The following is a 21,497-nucleotide window of genomic DNA, read 5'->3' as shown; positions in this document are numbered from 1 at the left end:
GGCACAGCAGTGTGTGCAGAGAACACAAGGTGGTGCTCTCCCCTAATTTCCCTGCCTTTTGTGCACTCAGGTAGAATGTGTGAATAGGGTTTCTATGTGAACTCCCTTAAAAACAAGCAGACATATTGCTTAGTTGATGATGTTGCTTTTTTAGGGTCCTTCATAAGAACCCCTCAGTAGAGTTGATAAAAGACTTCTTTAGACCAGATGGGCTCACTCTTCTTACCACCAGAGCTGCACATTGCCTTTCACTTACCTGAAAAACATCCAAATTCTATTCATGAGAATGTCTGATACCCCTTGCGAGTCCTCCTCACAGAGAACGCCTCACAGATTTGTATTAAGGAACTATGGCATTGTTGGTGAAGGGCTAACTCATAAGTCCCACAGGCCTGTCTTCAGAGCTTCTATATCCTTCTGAGAGGTAGGAAACCAAACAAATAGAGGACAGAGCTGGCACAAGCAGAAACATTGGGCATAATTGCCTGTATCACTGTTTCCAGTAGGGATGGAGTTAAATATAGTCTTCTGTTCCATTATTTCTTTACTTTTGAAACTCATTCAACAACAATGCAACAAGCATTTCTTTCACAAGCCTTGCAACCTTGTGTTAGTGGAAATTTACTTTTTCTACTGAATATGGTAAATAGTATCTCAAATGGATTTACCTAAAGATAAACAAAATAAGAGCACTATAATAATGCCTAAAGATTCTAATAACTAAACTGATATACGTTTCCTATAATTTAACTTCAGGCTTTGTTTTAAATTATTTTAAATTCAGTTGGTATAATTTTGTTTAGATTCTTTGGTAGAACGTTTTTAATGTGTTCTTAGTTTCGAAGCATTGCATCCAAGGGGATGTCCTGTAACGGGGAAGCAAGCCTCCTGTAAAATTGGCTCATTATATTCATAAAAGATGAGCAACACTCAGTTTATAAAGTGGCAACCAATCATAGTATGCTTACACCTACATGGTAAGTCGGTTGTCTGTAAATAACCAGACAAGAGACAGAAAGACATTTACTGTTCCCTCTACTTACACTTTAGAAATGTAGCTTGAAAAATTATTTTTATTTTATTCAACTTTAATAGGTAATACAATGACTTTTGGCTGTATTACACAGTACACATAGAATTCAAGTCTAAGATATTATCTTCTAAGGTGTTACCTTAGAAGGAGAACGTATCTCAAATCGATGATCCAGTCATTCAAAAAGATTACTGCGCATTTGACTGAGAAGCAGGAGACTTCTTCAGTGTTGCTACTTCTTGATTCACATAGTAAATAAATGGCAAGCCAGTTCCAGCAAATGTTTCTGTGTCAGTTTCTTCCTGTGTTCGTTTGGTCCAGGGGTGGGAATGGTGCAATCCATGGCCTGGATGCAGTCCTTTGGAAACCACTAGGTTCTTGGGACCTCCACTGATCTCCCAAAGGCTCTGGCACCACTCCAAATTTTTTATTTATTTTATTTTTCTTTGGACCTAAACAACATTTTTTTTCAGTCTGTAAAAAACCACAACTTAACAACTTTAATATGGTTAAAAAACTCTTTTGTGGGGCTGTAAAATATTGTTTGGGAGGGCTCTCCAACCTAAAGCAATATTAATTATTCAAAACCAAATGTGGCCTAAAAGATTATCTAAAGGGTCACATTATCACTTCTAATCACCCAAAATGATGGCAACAAAGGAGTCCATGTGTACTGGTACAAGTCTCAGTACCTGTGAACCTATCCACCTCTGGTTTAGGTGGTTACGTCAATTACTCCAGTAAACGCAGGTCCCACACAGGTAATGTGATGGTATTCCATTGTACCTAGAACTGTCACTTGGAATAATTGGAGCAAGAAAAGAAGAAATGCTTGTTCCTCCATGTTTGCAAATATAAAATCTTAACTGCAGCCTGAAAATTTCATGGTGAAAGGGCCAAGAACAACTTATTTGCCCCTTTTTATAGCTCGAAAATATCCAAATTGAGAGAGAGAGAGAGAGAACAATTGTCCTGCAATTCAAAGCTGTAGCTCCTCTAGAAAAAACCAGGAACCTTCACTGATGGCTTAATCAGGTCAGGTTGCATATAAACTGTACTTTGATGAGTACAGACCTACATTGCCAAATAATTTGTTACTGCAATTGATGTCTAGAATGCAGCCATGAAACATTTGTGATAAAGTCATGAGAATCAAGGTTTCTCCAACTTAACACATCCTTCCTACATTGTTCTAGAGAAATTTCACCCATTCTCTGTATTAGTGAAGACATAAATGAATTGCATTGAAATAGATGGAGAAATAGTCATGCTAAAAGACCCTGTTTTCTAGCAAAGAAAAGGGATAATGTAGTGCAAGGCATAGATATGTTCAGAGCTGTCATGCTCTATCTACTGTTGAACAGTAGCTGCCATCTTGATTTTCCACTTCAGAAAAAAAAGTGTGTTTCTGCTTCAGTTGTTAAGCTTTTAATTTGCTTTCCTGTGCTTTTTTTTTTTCCAAACCAGTGCAACACCTGTGAATTTTCTGAGGAAGCTTTTTCATTGATGTGAAATTTGGAAACATTAGAACTTCTCATCCTTACAAAAATTCAACTTGGATCTTAGCAATTGTTCCTCAGTATAGCTTAAATGCTGGGCCACTGGGCCTTTTGCCTCAAAAGTTACAGAGAACCTCAAATAGATGACAAGGTCACACAGTGATAAGGATATAAGTATCTCACTCAAACCTTATCATGCGAAAGTTACACAGCTGTTACTTTCAGAGAATGTGTGATATCAAATAAGAATGCTTAACCAACAACAGCAACTGTTCCTTACAAAATGAAATATAAGATATATGTATAGGACTGTATGAACAGCCGAGGATCAGGGCAAGTTGTCTGTAGTTCAGCATTCTGTTTCACCCAGTGTCCAACTGGATCCCACCAGCGAGTCTTCAAGGAAAAGAAAAATGGCTTTAATCATTTGAAAAATTTTCTTCAACTGTTTGTTTTTATTAAATTAAAGGATGGGCAAAATGTGACCCATGGGCCACATGCAGCCCCAAGGACTTTTAGTGAATGTGATTTAGTGGCTTGAGAATTGGACTATGAATCTGGAGATCAGGGTTTGAATTCCCGCTCAGCCATGGAAACCTACTGGGTGACCTTGGGCAAGTCACTTTCTCCCAACCTCAGAGGAAGGCAAAGGTATACCCCCTCTAAACAAATCTTGCCAAGAAAGCCCCATGATAGGTTTAGCTTTGGTTTGCCATAAGTTGGAAATGAGGCCAACAACATAACAGCAGCAGCAGCAAGGTTTATCCAATTCAGTAAAATCTGGGGGATTTCAGTATCCAGATTTGCAACCTTAAGAAACACCAGAGTCTACAGAAAATTGGACCCTTGAAACTCATGCATTTTAAGAGTGGTGAGGGAAGTGTCAAAACTGAAGACAGGTTGTAGATATCTGGAACTTGAGCTGGTCAGGGTGACAAGGAGAAATGGGTAGCCAGGATACTAAATAGTAACAAGCAATAAAATGAACAGAAAAATAGCTAGGTGTGTCACATACCAAGCAAGGTCTGTGGGAAAGCAGCTCAGGTATTAGTTGCTCAGAGCAAAAAAATAGAGAGGATCAGTAAGTAGTGTGACTTTGTGGGCTTGAATCATCATTTGTCTTAGGCCCCATACAGACAGGCCAAAATAAAGCTGCTTCGGGTCACTTTGGAGGTATCCTGTTAAATGATGCACGCGTACTAAGAGTCCGGAAGCCACACCAATGCTGTGCATGGCTTTGGCATGGCTTCCGGACTCTTAGTACGCATGCATCATTTAAACAGCATACCTCCAAAGTGACCCAAAGCAGCTTTATTTTGGCCTGGCTGTATGGGGCCTTACTTATATTTGGAGACTCCTCTTCTTCCTGGCACTATGTCAAGTCCTCTTTGTACCATATAAACCTGTGCAGGTAGACAGTACATCTGGGGTCTTCCAGTTGCTAAAGCCCACCATGTTGTTCCACAGATCATACTAGATGTGAGACACTTACTTCAAACAGGTCCCTCTCTGTCTTAGCACCACTCAAAGGAATTCTTCCCAATTTTTTTTTTTTTTTTGGGGGGGTGGGGACCTTGATTTTACTAATGAAAACAGAAGAACATTTGAAGCCAAACTAGGGGACTGCATCTATGGAGTAGTTTCCCCTTTATATATTTTATCTAATTTACAGCTATTCTTAAGCAAATCATGGGCACTTATGTTTTCAGAATTTCTACGAAATCCTTATCATTCATTTTGAATTACCTTAAAAATTTGTTTATTAATAAATGGTTTATGTCACGCTATGCCTGTAGGATTGCATTAATCAGCCTGAATCTAATTATGATTCCCTCTCTCATTTCATCCGTTCATTGGATGTGATGCTCAGCTTATTAGATCTTTCTTGTCGGGCAAATTTAAGAACATATAAAGCTCATGAAACAATAAGGAAATTTGTGTCAGGTGACTTTAATGAAACTATTTTCATTAAATTTTTTGATGTTTAATCCTTTTTAGGGGTTGATCACTGTTTTTATGATTGGGGGGAGGGTTGGGATTTTGGGGTTTTTTAATTGTATTTTTTAATTTTTTGATGTTTTAATTATACTGTTGTAATCCGCTTTGATTCCCTTATGAAAAAGTGGAATACAAATAAATATTATTGTTATTGTTATTATTATTATTATTATTTTGATTTCTGTGTCAGCCTTTAGCTAAAAAGTCACTGGGGCTAATTGCAATACATCTAAATTGAAATAAAAGTATCCAAAAACAAAAATAGCAATAAACCATTAAAATGATATAATAAAACAAGAGATGCTATCTATTTAATGGGCTTTCATGCCAATATCTTGTTGGAATTCTTTCCTGAACATTATTTCTCATAAACACAAAGATTAGGGCTTTCTCTGACACTACACTTAACAAAAGATACCTATGTTTTAGTAAATACTGCTACAGAACATGATGTGGCATGTATAGTGAATGTTTGTGGAGAGGGCAGGATTGCATCCATTAATCAATTCCTAACCTACATGTATTAACTAGATGTTATTAGCATGTCTTGTACATGTACACATTGTACACACATCAATTTCTATCCACCCTAGCCCAGAACCCTGCAAAAAGCAGCTTCTTCTGAAGGTTTCTTGAAAAGCTCAGTTGAACATGCACAAACGAGAAGATGGTATCACCTTGTATGATGACATATGAAAAAGTCATATATAATTCACAGTAAAACACATTCTTATTATCTAACAATGGGAATTCGGTGGAAGTGGCAGTGGTGGTGCTGACAATTTATGGATTGGAAGGGTGGAAATCATGTGGCTTTCCAGATATTGTTGGCCATCAACTACCAACCACTGATTAAAATCAATTCCTTACCATTGGTTATGCTGCTGATGAGAACTGCAGTCTAACAACATCTAGAAGGTTGCATGAATTTATTTTAGATTTATATTCTGCCTATCTGTCAGTGTGGTGTTGTGGTTTGAGCATTGGACTACAACTCTGGAAACCAGGGTTTGAGTCCCCATTTGACCATGAAAACCACTAGATGCCTTTTGGCAAATCACACTCAGCCTCAGAGAAAGGTAATGGCAAACTGCCTCCAAGCAAATCTTGCCTGGAAAACTCCATGAATTTTAGGATAAAACACTATAAGTCAGAAAAGAGTCAAGGAAGCAGTGGAGATACATTTATGTTATAAGCAGGAACAAAATGTACATTATTTCTTCAAGCAATTATTTTGTTCCCAACAGTGAGAAAATATGTTGCTGAACTGATTTTGGCTTGTATTTATTTTAACTGTAATGACTTAGCATATCCAAAGTGAATTTAAGAATGAAGCCAACATGCTTGCTAATCAGATACAAATTAGTATTTGGCAAGAGATTCATGTAAGTTCAGATAGGCAAATCTCAATGCCAAAAGGTTTTGTTTTCATTAATAGCTAGCAAATCTCCATGATCCAAGACAACCTCTTAAATGATTCTCTACAAACATATTGCGTTCTATTGTTTGTCTTGGTCTCCAAAGAGCAGCCAAAACATATACTATGAAACAAAGTCATTCAGATGTTTACAGTATCAATCTATAATGTAAGAGAAACAGAACACCAAGATATCTGGAATCTAGCAGTTGAGCTATATTTAGTGTTTATATTGATAAGATAATACAGTGGAAAGAACAACATTTCATTTCTTTTTAATGATGTAGTGTTCAGGTTTTTAAGGTCAGCCACTTGGTCTAGTAGAGTCCAAGAAAACTTGATTGTCCTTAATTATTTCTTAAATTTAAAATATATTATTAAATTTACATCAAATTTCATGTATTCCAGTCTGCCTCAGTGTTATAATAAACACTGCTTGGATAGATATTGTGGGGGACCATTTTAATAGATGCTTCTTACTCTTTCAGATAGTTGCATGGAAGAGGTCCACCTATTATAGGTTGCTATTGCTTTCCCACCACATGGTATGAACAGTTTGTGTGTGTGTGTTTCAAGGATAATCAGATTGTGATGGGGACACAAGTGGAGGAAAGTGATTAACCTGTATTCTCCTGAAAACCATTTTTGTTATAAAACCCACTTACTCTTTCTTTGCCTGCTTTCCCCAACTATTCCAGCCACCACCATACATCAGAAAGCTACTTGGAAGAGGCAATTTTGATTCCCCTGGTTTCTTTAAAAACTAAAAGGTTAATGAATGTATTACTGAATGGATGCATCAGTTAATGAATATATGAATACTGAATGCAGAGGGTTATATTTCTGTCTCCCCAACTTTAATGACAGTGACTGAATCCCCTGCTCATTTTCAACATTCCAAATTAATTCTTAATCCTAACATTCTGAGCACAGGACAAAACATGGCCTGTGAACTGACCCTTTAGTCAAGATTCCCACAGGAACCTTACAGTCAGTAAAAATCACCACTCCTTATAACAACAGTAATGAGCTGCCAACAGGCCTGAACCCAGAATGAGGCCACTAAGAAACAAGAGGGAAACCCTCAACATTTGCAGAAGATCTTTTATAAATATAAATAATAAACTTATGAAATCAAGCTTCAAAAATGCATTGAGGACTGAGTATCCACAATAGTCATGGAATGTTGATTGTTCCTTTGGGGGGGGGGGAACAGAACGATACAGGACAGGAAGAATATAACCTGCTTGAGGTTCTTATATTGCATCATGGCACAGATGGCTAGCTGACACCTTAAAGAGATGCACTCCTACTAGGAGAAGAGGATACACAAAAACTTTTTGTTCTAGATCATTTTTGTTTCCTTGTCTTTTGTTCTGGATTTAGACACAGTTGGCCCTCCATATCCACAGATTCTGCATCCACAGATTCAACCATGCACAACTAGAAAATATTTTTTTTAAAAAATCAAAAAGCAAACCTTGATGTTGCCTTTTTATGTAAGGGACACCATATTACTGTGTCATTGTATATAATGAGACTTGAGCATCTATGGATTTTGGTATCCATGGGCAGGGAGGATGGTCCTGAATCAAACCCCAACAGATTCCAAGGAGCCACTGTACTAGATTCAGATATGAATATAAACCAGTGGCCAGATCATAATAATTTTAACAGCCATATATTCCAATCAGCAGATGACATTCAAACCTTTCTTAAAAAATCTCCAGTGAATCCCACTCAAGGCAATCCATTCCACTGTAAAGGTATATCTCAGTTAATGAAAATTTTGTGTTCCCAGACATTAATATTTTAACAGACAATTTGGTATCAAAAAGAGCAGTTTCAAAGAAAAAAATTTCAGACAGACAGAGGACAAGAAGGGAAAGGGGGAAAGCAAGACATGCAGAGTTGCATTGGGAAATGCTCCTGACATGCTGAAGAGAGTGTGGGGAATGGAGACAGGCTTCAGGGACAAGCCAAGACAAACTGGATTGCGAGATGGAAGATGTTCATGAGAGAATGTACTCGGAGATAACATGGCACATGGAAAGGATGCTAAAAGAAATTCTGAAGCGAGATCAAGAATGACGACGGGAGGTTGCCTGAGCATGGAAAGTGGCAATAGAAGTGTTACAGACCATGCAGCAGCAGAAAACCCAGAGCTTTGGGATGATAAGCCAGGGAGGCTACACAACAAGATGGTGAGGACCAAAACCCTGATCCCACCCCCCCAGGACAAGTGGGGAAACACAGGAGTGGCAAGCTGGCCAGGCTGGGTGTCCCACCACAGAAACAAGAGTGAGCCCACAGACCGGGTCGCCTCGGGAGGCCTTCAACTCAGAGAGGTCACGTAACCAGCAGAGTGAGTGTGAGGAGGAGGAGGATCTCAAAGCCCAGCAGGAGCAGTCACATATGGCAGAGCAGTTGATGCACAACCTCCTGGCTGAGCCAGTGGATGCATTTAACCAGGTTGCTGTGAGAATGCCGGCTCACGAAACAGGGGAAATCCTGATGAGACAGTTAGCCCATGGTGAAACAAGGGTTGCAGAGGCACTCCCTGCAGCGGCATGCACCTCGTAGTCTCAGGGGCTGGCCCAGTCCCCAGTGAAAGTGGCAGCTCCTCGAACAATGGTGACTTCTCTGTGTTCGACTCATTGATCCCAGGAACTGAAGGCATGGGCCCTGATGGCCAGGAACACTAGAGAAGCAAGAGATCCAGATTCGGAAGCCAGGGAACTGGAAATGGGGAAAGACATAAAAAGGACACTAGAGAACCTAGCCGACCAACTCACTCAACAGGGAAGACAAGAAAGAGTACCAGAGGCAGACCAATCAGGAGTAACCAGGACCAGAATAAAGATGAGGTGCTATCATCCACTTCAGAGGACGTACCGATGGTAGGGGCTACCCAGTGGGATGTTTCGGAGGACCCAGTGAGCATATGAGCCATCACCCCAGAGCAATTAACCCAGCAAGGCCCAAACTTGAGAAGGGAATTTCTAGAAAAGAAGGAGGGGGACCATGCCAGGGTTCTACCGCAGCAATGATGAGATCTGAAATTCTATGTTTTAGCACCTAAGTTGTGGGCCCCATGTTTCCCCTAAGGCAAGTAGGGGGAATTGGGGGGATAGGACAGACCATGGGCCAATAGGAGGTGGCTAGAGCCACACTACTCCCAAAATCCAGGGAGCCCAGGAGGGGATGAGCACTGCTCAGAAACTTAAAAGCTTTGGCATGTCCAACAGGGCTAATCCAAAAACTGGAGAGGGAAAGTGCCTCTGTATAAAGAAAAGAGTCTAGCCCCAACAGGGTGAGCCAGTTACCCTTCTTTCTGGCCCAGGCAGCTGGGCACATGAATCAGTGGGAACACCTTCCCAGTGAAGGAAACAAAGTGAGATGCATGGCCACACACCTGGATGGCAAATCGGCAGACTGGTTGGTGCCGATGTATGATAGAGGAGCTGTAGGACTGAGACACTTACCAGCATTCATGGTAGCCTTGTGGGCTTGATTTGAAGACCTGTCCAGGTAGAGGGGGCCCAGTCCAGAGACAGTCCCCAAGGGGTGAAAAAAATGAATTCAGTTGACCAAGGAGGGGGAGGGGGGAGGAAAGAAATTCGCCAGACAAGACAGCAAAGAGGAAGAACAATCACTCAAAAATTGAAGAGAGAACAGCAGCTGAGTCTGGGGCTTTTCCTGACATGTGAGAAGAAAGAAAACTGGATAACTACTTGCCCCAACCACAAGGCCCACCAATAGAGACCCTCAACAAAGGAGGTGCCCACCTCAATCAGAGAACATCAGGCAGTCAGGCACTGAAGGTAGCCAACGAGACACCATGAGACCAGAGGAAATGTCAGGTGCCACAGAGTCGGGGGACAATGCCGAGCCAGCGAGAAACTTCCCTGGCCTGCCTCAGGAAGTGTCAGGAGGCAGGCGCCAGACCCAAGCAGCTAAACCCCAATGGTGAGTGATGAAATTCCCTCATGTACCCTGAGGGTTAAGATCATAAATCTGAGGGGAGAAGAAAGTGTGGACTTGGTGGCAGCAATAAATTGGGGCTGCACCTGAGGGCTTGTAAATCTGAATATAGCCATGAAACTAAAGCTAGACACCAAGAAGCTAGAAAGCCCCATCATCTTCCAGCAGATGGATGACACCCTCATGGGAGGGGCACCCCCCATTGAACAGACTGGGATGGTGTGGCTTGGGGTGGCAGAACATTGGGAAGGTGGTCATTCCACAGGACCCAGTGGAGGCCAAGAGAACAGAGTTTTGATGATCCAATATTTCAGGGAGCATACCCGGGTTCCCGATTTAAATTCTGAAGAAAGAATGGCAACTGTGTGGATTCAGCTGGCCCCTTGGCGAGAGCATGCAGGCAAAGCTATCCAGGAAAACTGATTGGGCTAACCCACCACTCACAGACGAAAATAGTTGGCCCTTTGCAACGCTAGGGTTGCCTGGGGGCGGAGTGCCCACATGCACCGCAACCCTAGGATGTGACGAGGATGTAACAATGGTGGCGCCCTATATACACAGGCATCGCCATTGTTACGTAAGCGCTGTGCGGCATCTGCATGGTGCCACATGGTGCTTATAAATAATAATAATAATAATAATAATAATAATAATAATAATAAATTTATTTATATACTGCCTTTCCAAAAAGATCAAAGCGGTTTACAAAATTACAATTAAAAAATTACAAAACACATAAAATGCACTCGTTACACTGCCGCCGCGGCTTTACAAGAACCCACTTTTTGCAGGTTCTTTTTCCACCGCCGGGAAGCCGTGCGGTTTGGCGGCTGTGGCTTCCCTCTGGTGGAAGAACAGGCGTCGGGAGTCTGCCCTTTTTGAGTGGTCTGTTCCCCCCAAAATCTAACCAAATGAATCTCAGTCACCACTTTCTAGAACTATACTATCAAAACCTGACTATCAACCATGTTAAAACTATACTGTTCACGATCATATTGATATTGTGCTTAGAACTAAGGACAAAACAATATGACACATCATCATAGACAATACAAAATTTCTAGTGATCAAAACAGTCCAAATCCCACCCATTTGATCTATCAGTGAATCATGGAATCGTAAGCACAATCAATCGAAACACAGGCATTTAAACAATCTAACTTAAAGTAAAAGCTTCATTAGACACATCACACTAGGTCTGGTTTTTCCCTTTTCCCCAACAGTGAAATATCACCATATATATCTTTAAGAATGACCTAAGGTTATCCCCAACAATTGATTAATTCATTTTAAGTACAACTGAAGCTGTAATGGTCTAATGTCTCTGTTCTGGCTTCCAGGAGTTCTATCCTTCAGGATTCTATGAGCTTTTGGCCTCGGTGTAGGCAGCTATTGAGCTGCTGGAAATTTTCTTCGCAAAGTCTTGATAGTCTATAATTTGTCCACTGGCCTTTGGATTTACAAAACCCATCTCTGTCAGATGGGCTTGTCAGTGCAACCTGTGGGCTGTCAAAACCGTTACTGGCACCTTCACCCTCTGAGTGACTTTTACAAGTCCCTCCCCAAACGAGAGGGTTATTTGGAGCCTTGTCCAGCCATGGGCCCAAGGTTTCTTGGCTGTCTGACTTACTCCTTTGGGCTGGAAGGAATCTTATTGCTAAGGTTCCATGGACAGATTCAGGATGTGGATGCCTTGAGGGCTGTATCCTGTAGGCTGGGAGGCTTTCCTCCTTGTGTTCTCAGCCAGGCTGTCTTTTGTGACAAAGGAGACCTGTGGGACAGGGTTTTCTCTGGATAGTCACTAAGTCTTTGTCTCTTGGGCCCCCTCCATCAGCCTTAGTTATCCGCCCTTTTAACCACTGGGCAATGGGCTCGATCTGTGTGGGCTTTCTGGAGCCCTGGTCTGTTTGAGTGAGTTGGGGGGGGGGGGGTTCTCACCAATGTCCAAGCTATCTCTCATCACTTTCCTGGCCCCCATACTGTCAGAGCCTCCGAACTTCATCGCACGGGCCCTGGAATGGGCCCATTGTGTGCCGAAAAGGGGGCGTTCTGGGAACGGGATGGGTCCCAGAATGCATTTTACTGCACGGAGGAATGCCGCAGCTGCTGCCGGGTGTTCCAATCGCATCCCTGCTCCGTACTGGGCCTTTGATTCCTAAATGCCTTGATTTACTAATTGCATAAAAGTTTGCTTGCCATATTTCTTTGAGGTTGGTTGATTATCCTTAATGTGTTATGTGAAACCATTTGTTGAAAAAATACTAGTCAACGAAGTTACTGTGGAGTTAGACTTGCCGAGGTCCTATAAACATCTACATCCAGTGTTCCATTTTAGTTTGCTGAAGCCAGCTTTAGCTACGGACCCATGGGGGATGGATCAAGGACCACCCCCACCGCAGATAATAGAAGGGAAACAGTACTTTAAAATAGCTAAGATTTTGCACTCAAAGATTCATAGGGACAAGTTACAGTACTTGGTCCATTGGAAACATTTTCCTGAGTCCAAGACCGAGTGGGTATATGCCCACCATCTAGATGCCCCAAAGATGCCAAAAATATTTCATGAAAAATAACCTGGCAAGCTGGGGGGGAGGGGGAGGTTGAATTTTAAAAAATGGTAGATTCCTCCTGGGATGGCAGGATGTCAGACCTATGTGTATGGTTCTGTCATGATGATATGATGGCATGCTGATATAACAAAGTAATGCTGTGATAACCTGGTGAATTATTGGGAGGGTGGATATGGGAATATCAAAGTGTATTGTATATTAATCAATTGAACGCTGTGGATATGGGAACAAATGGAGGGGCAAATAGTAATGGGATGAAAACTTATACAGTGCGACCATGTTATACGCGGGCGCGCTATACGCAGCTTTGAGCTTACGCACTCAGGCTGTGGGGAGTGCGCGGGGTGCAAAGGGTGGTGTGTCCCATTCAGATGAATGGGCCGTGCGCCCATGGCGCATGGAGGCACCGCACCGCCACATGCACAAGCCCCATTCAAATGAATGGGGCTCTAACATAGGCGGAATTCGCCTTATGCGGGGGAGGGGGGTCCAGAACGGATCCCATGCGTAAGGCAAGGGTCCACTGTAGTTTTATGACCCTGCCTTTCCTGCAAGAGGATTTGGCTTGTAAAGGAGGGATACTTCCTTTCCTCCCTTAAGGGTGATTGAATGGTAAGCATGGGAGAGAGAAAAAAGGACATGAAAGGTTGCTTTGATTGGGATCAAAGGGATTTAAGGAAGGGGGGATTGGATTGTTTGAATTTTAATACCACAGTAAGGGTATCAGATCCCCAGTTCCGATAAAAAAACTCGGACTGTGAACTTCTGTCTTGATGTCCAGAGTAAAAGTCTTTTGTTTTCAATCACACTAAGATGTTTTCCTAGTTATTGGGAACTGAGTCCCCAGATCCTGACAGATGACTTCTTTGTTGTGTTACTGTTGTTGTTGTTGCTGTGTGCTTTCAAGTCATTTCCAACTATCATGGGGTTTTCTTGGCGAAATTTGTTCAAAGGGGGTTTGTCTTTTGCTTTACTCTGAAGTTGAAAAGGTTTGACTTGGTCAAGGTCACCCAATAGGTTCCTATGGCTGAGCAGGAATTCAAACCTTGGTCCCCAGAATTATAGTACAATGTTCATATTACTACACCATGCTGGCCCACCAACTAACTCATCCACTTCTGCCCTTTTCTCATTGATTGATTCTAATGACAATTGACTTTGTCCTTTTCATTGCATTTTGTTTTCTTCTTGCCATGTTTAAAAATCTGCCCGAACTACTGTTGAAGAACTGTTGTTGAGGATGCTCATAATACATTTTAATATAAAAGCAAAATAAAATTAATAATCTCCTCTTTTTTTCTCTTTCTCTCTCAGATAAAGTTGGTTTCAATTTTCCTCCAGTTGAACTTAACAAAATGGTCCTAAATATGTCTACAGAAGAGACTGTTGAAAGGGTCGAGATTGAGTGTACCTCACTGGGAAGACACAACTACATCAAGATTATGGTGCCAATTGTTTACACATTCATTTTCATCACAGGTATATTTGGAAACAGTTTAGTAGTGATTGTCCTTTACTTCTACATGAAGTTGAAAACTGTGGCAAGTATCTTTCTGTTCAATTTAGCCTTGGCTGATTTGTGTTTTATAGTGACTTTGCCATTATGGGCAGCCACCACAGCCATGGATTATCACTGGCCTTTTGGCAATTGCTTGTGTAAGTTAACATCAGCTGTATCAAGCTTCAATCTCTATGCCAGTGTTTTTCTGCTCACATGCCTCAGCATTGACCGTTACTTGGCAATAGTGCATCCAATGAAGTCCCGGCTTCATCGCACAATGGTTGTTGCCCGGATAACTTGCGTCATCATCTGGCTGCTAGCAGCAGTTGCCAGCCTGCCTGTTATGACTCACCGCAGTGTTTACTTCATTGAAAAAGTAAATATAACTGTTTGTGCTTTTCGGTATGAGACCAACAGCAGCACAACCAATAGCACATCGGTTAAAGTTGGATTAGGTTTGTCCAAAAATATGCTGGGATTTTTAATCCCCTTTGTGATCATTTTAACAAGCTACATATTAATTTGGAAGACCCTGAAAAAGGCTTACCAGATCCAGAGGAACAAGACAAGAGGAGATGATATTTTTAAGATGATTGTCGCAATTGTACTTTCTTTCTTTTTTTCGTGGGTTCCTCATCAAATATTCACTTTCCTGGATGTGCTGATCCAGCTTGGTGTGATTGAGGGTTGTCACATTGCTGATATTGTGGATACAGCTATGCCCTTCACGGTCTGCCTAGCTTACTTTAACAACTGCCTGAATCCTGTCTTTTATGGTTTTTTTGGAAAGAACTTTAGAAAATATTTCCTTCAGCTTTTGAAATATATCCCTCCAAATGTCAGGCATGCTAGTCTGGCAACAAAAACAAGCTCCCTTTCCTATCCTCCATCAGAAAACTTAATCCAGAAAGCTAGAAAACATGGGTCCTTGGACATTGAATGATGGCTTGGCAACAGCACATGTTTTCTGCAACTACAGTGATGATGCTCACACGACCTCCATAGCTTAAAGTGTTAAACCATCTGAGACACATCATCTTTATGAAAACTGAGCAGTCACCTTTCATTTCACATTATGAGAAGGACTGTTGACTGTTTACAGCAAGTGTTAATTTAGTAGGTCAGCAACTGTGTTCATCAGCATCCTGCCTTTCAGGGTGAAGCTTGGGTAGAAAGAGTACATGGTAGAACTCAGAACAACATGTGATATACTAGAAAATGTAGTCCGATTCCTTATTTCATTCTATCAACTTGATGAAATTTGCTTTTGAACTTGTATGAGCATATATACAGTATTGTGTTGTTGTTATTGTGTGCCTTCAAGTTGTTTCCAACTTGTGGTGATTTTAAGGTGACCCTATCATGGGGGTTTCTTGGCAAGATGTGTTCAGAGGAAGTTTGCCATTGCCTTCACCTGAGGCTGAGAGAGTGTGACTTGCCCAGGGTCACTTGGTGGGTTTTATGTTCGAGCTGCGAATCAAATCCCTGTCTCCATAGTTGTAGAACTATAGTCCAACACTCAAAACACTATGCCACATTGGCTCTCACATATAGATACAGATTCACATTCTTGGGGGGGGGGGGGGTGTGGCATGTCTTTTACTCTCTCTCTCTCCCTCTCTCTCTCTCTATATATATATATATAGAGAGAGAGAGAGAGGGGGAGGGAGAGAGAGAGAATAAAAGACATGCCATTTTTTCAAGAATGTGAACTGTACATCTTGTAGGCTAACTTGATTGTAATCAAAACCTTCCTAAAACTACATCTTCATATGTAAACAGAAATCCCATTCCAGTGGCAAAGATGATCAAGACTGGGACAGCATACATATGCAGTACTATGAGGCTTTTTAAATAAGACAGAAGTATACACATGAAGCAAAATGATTTTATATACATTCATTTATTATTGCCTTCAACTCATAATTCTTGTTGGCTCAGTGCATGACCCCCATGCTACAGAAAAAAAACATATAGATTTGAAATAATGTGGAAATTTTCTGTCCTGTTTCTCCCCCCCCCTCCCCACACAAACACACACACATGCCACTCCACATCCCATTGCTTCAGGCATACCAAGAATACTTCTTTTTTCTGCTGGCAGAATTATTTTCAATTCTTTTCAATGTTGGTTTTGCTTATGTTGTAAAGATTATTATTTGTATTTATTGTACAGTAAAGCTTTGTCTTTGAATTCATTTTTTCTGTCTTGGATTTAATGTTCTGTGTCATAAAAATATGTAATATTTATAGTCCTTCCTTCCTTCCTTCCTCTCTCCCTTTCTGTCTTGTAAAAAAGTGAGCCAAACTACCAAAAGGTATCAGTCACTTTGGTATCTCAACACTACACTGTTAGAGCAGTTCAACAGCACTTTAACTACCATAGCTAAAAGGAATTCTGGGATTTATGCAGATCTGGACAGTAAATAAGAGAGCATTCTAGAAGAGAATGCTAAATCCCTCTCTAAACTACCAATCCCAATGTTCCTTAGAATAGAGCCATGATGGTTAAAGCAGTATGAAACTGATATAGCACTGTGGTACAAGTGCATCTTTTATGGTCCAGGAAACACTATTCTTTAAGCAATGTATTTGTGTTCATGCTGTATAATGATTCCAAAACAGTGTTTGCTTGAAAGCACTGAAATTCAGGACAGGTGTGTGACCATCTTGTCAGAGAGTCAGTGAATCTGTTCTGAATTTTTAATGGAACTTTAAATGCGCTATTTCAAGATGCTGACACATATCTCCAAAACAGCATTAGTACCTCAGACAGTTCCTTTGAAGTTTGGACTAAGGCCTGGAATAGATTCACCAATCCACTGACATCAAAGACACCTCCCCCATGAAAATGAGCAATCTGTTGAAGATGTATATCATTTTCTTGTGGACTTCGCATATCCTTTAGTAGTTTCATCTACACATACTGTATATAAGAACTGTAATTGTACCCAAAATTAAATTTCATGACTGATAAATGTTACCTCTAAACAGTACAAAATGGTAATATAGTTGATTGTATCTTTGTTGTTTCTAGTGTTACATCATTTAACACAATATTCTGTATGATATATATTCTGTATCTCAAATACTGTGAAAGGTATTGTCCACATGATATATTTGTATTTGAAAACACTGTCATAATTGTTCTTGTTATCTTGTATTATTGTTCTTGTTATCTTGTATTATTATGGATTATTTTGGAAATTAAGCCAAATCCTATGAAGAGTGCAGAAATGAGCAAAACGCTGTGTGTGGTCATACAAGAGTAGATGGAAATATCAAAGCCATGATAATACAGGGACCCATGTACACTTCTTTGCAAACGTGGAGGTTCCCTATTTGTCAGCTAACTTATTCACTTCAAGGGACAGATAACATGTCTAGGGTTCACCTGCTAAAGTACGATTGGGAATGGTGTGACCCTCCATATATTGAACGTGAACTTCCAGTATCACTGGGTAGATGAGCTATAGGTGATAGGAGCTGCGGTCCAACAACATCTGGAGAACCACATGCTCCCCACTTCTGTGCTAATGTAAGTGGGAAGATCCATGCTGCTGAAGAAATCCTGTGCACCTACTAGAGTCACTGAGCATAAAGGGTCGAGTGGCTCAGTTCATCATGGTGCAACTTCTTATCTCCCCCAGAATCAGAATCCTTTTTTAAAGTCCATAAACCTTTTTGGATATTACTGTATTTTATCCGATTTGTCACCATTAGTTTAAAGCCAATCCAAAACCCAAATTATCATATTTCTTCATATGTAGCGTTGTTGTTGTTGTTGTTGTTGTGTGCCTTCAAGTCATTTCTGACTTATGGTAACTCTAAAGTGAGCCTATCACAGAGTTTTCTTGACAATATTTGTTCAGTAAGGGTTTGTCCTTCCCTTCCTCTAAGGCTGAGAGAATGTGATTTGCTCAAGTCACCTAATAGGTTTCCATGCCTGAGCAGGGATTCAAATCCTGGTTTGCTAGAGTCCAACACTCAAACCAGTACACCACACTAGCTCTTTTATATCTACCAACCCAATTCTTAAAGTCTTCAGAGGCTCCCCTCCAAGTGCCCCCTCTGAAGGAAAGGAGACAGGTTACTATCAGTGAGAGGGCCTTTCCAGTAGTGGCACCCCACTTATAGAACAGCATTCTCAGATTTCCTCAGCAGTATCTCTGTGGTCTTTCAAATGCCAGCTGAAGATTTACCTTATCCACTAATGTCTGGGCCTTTAAATTTCCTGGACTTTGAAAAACTCCCAGTTCCCACATGGCCAGAGGAGAAGGAGCCAGACTGCTAAAGATACCCTCCACATACCGTGTTAGTTAAGGACAGAAACAACAAAATGTAGGCATCTTATTAACATCTCCAATTTTTCTCCTGTTTGGTATGTAACATCTTGCCTGATGAAGAAGCCAGTGGAGCTTCAAAAGCTTGCACCAAGTACATTGTGCATTTCGGTTGGCCAATAAAGGTAGTGTTGTTTGGTGGACTTTTGTTTGAATTTACTAAATAGCCAACACAGCTACCCCTTCATGTTGTCTCGGCTTATTGATTTTTCAATATGTATTTTTAATTTTTGGATTTCTAAGAGTTTATTTTCTTTTTGTATTGTATATAATTTTGATGCTATGGTTTGATGCTTGACTTTATTTCTAAATAGTGTTGTTTTTTTATTACAAGTCAAGTACCATTAAAAATGCATGTTACAGTGGCACATCAGCATCATAAAATTAGTTGTTGAATGAATCTGTCAGTGCACAAACACTTTTGAATTAGCTAATTCACAAACACAAAGAAGTTTACTGCAAAATGTGAGCTTCTTGCAAACTCCTAGCTAATTGCTATTAAATAGTAATCAAATCCAAATGACCCATAAAAATCACGGGCTACAACATATATTTTGTGAAGAGCACTGAATTCTGCATTTATGTTTACTTTTTGTGCATTATTTTGAGCCCGACTTTTCAATACTACTTTACATTTGTTTCAAAGACAATGAACAATAAATACAGATACCTGAATATAAGTCTTTACACTATTATCTGTACAATTTAGAGCAACATGCTTTATTAAATTGTATAATCACACAACTGATAAACTGTTAGCACTTATATAGATCCATAAGAACTATTGAACAATGTAAATTTTGATAAAGCATCTGTTTTAAGTGTAATATGTTGTGTAACATTTAATGGTTCTGTTTGTAACATCCATAAGAGAAATAATTAAAAGGACAAGAGTCATTTAACGTGGAGTTATACATTTAAAATATTTTTGTCCTACAGGAAATAATGAATAACACTGGCATTGTTATTAAAAGTTAAGAGATACAGAATGAAACATGGAGAGAGCTCAGCAGAAATGTCATTTCCTAGATTTACCCTCTGATTACAGACATGTTTTTATTATCTATTGATTATTTTACATACACAGAATCTGAGATGCTGTATTATATTACATTCAGTATTAACGAATATAGGACTTTCACCAATCAAAAATGTCTTAATGGATTCATCTGCAAATATCAATTTACTGGTTCATTAAATCTGCATTGATTTATACATATATTTTTAAAAAGCATAGTTCTGAGGACAATACACATTACTTATTTTAGATGATACACATCACAACAGGTGCAATCTTATAAAAAGTATTCCCATTAGTTTGAAAGAGAAGGAAGATTGCTATTTCCAAGATGGGCCCTACTACAGGTGACTTTTTGCAAGAAATACGCCAAAATATCTGAAGGCACTCTTTAAATCGACTGATTAATTCGTTGATATTGCAGCTCAGTTGGCAAAGCTTGTGAACAGTGGGTATCAATAAACTTCCCATACATAGTGAATTTGAAGGCTTTCATGGCCGGCATGCATAGTTTTCTGTGGATTTTCCAGGTTATGTGGCCACGTTCTGGAAGAATTTATTCCTGATGTTTTGCCTGCATCTGTGGCTGGCATCTTCAGAGGGTGGTGACATGGAAGTGTGTGAGATACATATTGCACCACAATGCTTGTTTGACAAAGGAATTGCTCTGTTCTTATAGACCCACCTGTGGATGGAAACCAACCATGAGTCCATGGGTGAACTTCATTCAAGTCCCTAACATATTTTGACCAGAGTGCAGATTGCAGAAAACCTGCCCAGTTATGTAAAACATCTCATTTACAGAAGGCTTGGGTTAACCTTGAGAAACTGTACATACAGTATAAGCCATGTGTACAAGCATCCATTGAGGCAGCCCACCCCCAAATGAACTGAAGTACTTCAGTCAGACTACTTTCATATTTGCCTCATAAAGTTTAGGATATGACATTAAGAAAGTAGCAGCTCTTGCTAAATGACAAACTGATCAAACCCTCAGTTTATGCATTCTTTGAGGATATGTGCAGTTTACCAACAGATTTTTAAAACACTGTGTTTTTCTGGAGATTTAGTCTAGTTCTTTTTGTGAGTAATTTCCAAAAATGTACTTCATTTCTTCACTCAACCATTTGATAACACACATATAAGGTGATTTATACACATTCGTCTGCTGTTTTTATGTGTCTGCAAATTGGCATGATGTATGGCAATCCTTTTGGGAGTTTCTTGATAGGATTTATCTAGAGAAGTTTTGTCATTTCCACTCTTGTCATGAGAGTGGTCACCTACTGGCTTCCCATGGCTGAGTGAGGATTCAATCCATGGTATCCCAGAATCCTAATCCAACACTATACCATCCTGGCACTCTTCTCCTGGGTTGGAAAGAGTGCTGCTCTTCAGATGTTTCTGGAGGGCACTTACCCTCATGCCACACTGTTGACTCTGCTGTCCAGAGCTGATTGGAGTTGTCACCTAGTACATCACAGATTCATCAATCCTATTACATTGTGTTAATTTCATTGTCTGCACCAGCCAGGATATTCTATGGCAGCCCAGAGTATCCTGGCTCTACAGCTGCCCAAGTTACCTGACCATCCATTCCAGCACCATGGATGCTATCTGCACAGGTGTCCAACTGAGCCATGTGGCATGTCTGCTGCTTCCACAAGTCATTCACTTTTGAAGTCAAAACAAGGTACCCAGCAATGCTCATAAGGCTAGGTGTCTTGTTCTGACCTCAGAACAAGCAACTTGTGGCAGCAGCAGATGCATCTGTTGGCCCAGTGGCATTGCATCACTATTTTGTTTTATTTCCAGCTATACAAGAGTTTGTCTTCGAAGTTATAAAGGCAGGAGCAATGAGGATCAGATCTTTGTTTCTTGAAAAGGAACAAGATTAGTGCATGAAACACTATTCTCCTATCACAAGTTTAGGGGTAGCATTTCTAAAGAAGCATTACAAATGCACCCTTCCCTTCAGACAATATATTTCACCCAATAATTCTCCAAGACGTTCATTTTTCTGATGGAATTGTAAGAAAGAGCCTGAAAGTTTTTCAAAAAAAAAAAATCAGGAAAAAAATCACACTAACTTTAAAACTTTTGTACTTGCACTTAAGCATATTTTTCCCTGATT

At 40.3% G+C, this 21,497-nt stretch overlaps 1 protein-coding gene across 2 annotated transcripts in view; it reads left to right on the top strand.

Moving 5' to 3' along the window:
- Positions 1 to 15,598, top strand: part of AGTR1 (angiotensin II receptor type 1) — a 52,796-nt gene extending 37,198 nt beyond the window's left edge. For both annotated transcript variants that reach the window (XM_089509084.1, XM_089509083.1), the window contains exon 2: positions 13,816 to 15,598. In XM_089509084.1, coding sequence (XP_089365210.1) covers positions 13,857 to 14,945 — 1,089 coding nt within the window. In that variant the 5' untranslated portion in view covers positions 13,816 to 13,856 and the 3' untranslated portion in view covers positions 14,946 to 15,598. The remainder of the gene's footprint in view (positions 1 to 13,815) is intronic.
- The last annotated feature ends 5,899 nt before the right edge of the window (positions 15,599 to 21,497 follow it).

The sequence above is a fragment of the Sceloporus occidentalis genome, unplaced genomic scaffold, assembly GCF_023333645.1.
Source record: "Sceloporus occidentalis isolate IW3139 unplaced genomic scaffold, rSceOcc1.0.p SCAF_2, whole genome shotgun sequence".
NCBI lineage: Eukaryota > Metazoa > Chordata > Lepidosauria > Squamata > Phrynosomatidae > Sceloporus > Sceloporus occidentalis.
Note: the sequence above shows the minus strand (reverse complement) of the source record. Positions and strands in the feature narration are given on the sequence as shown.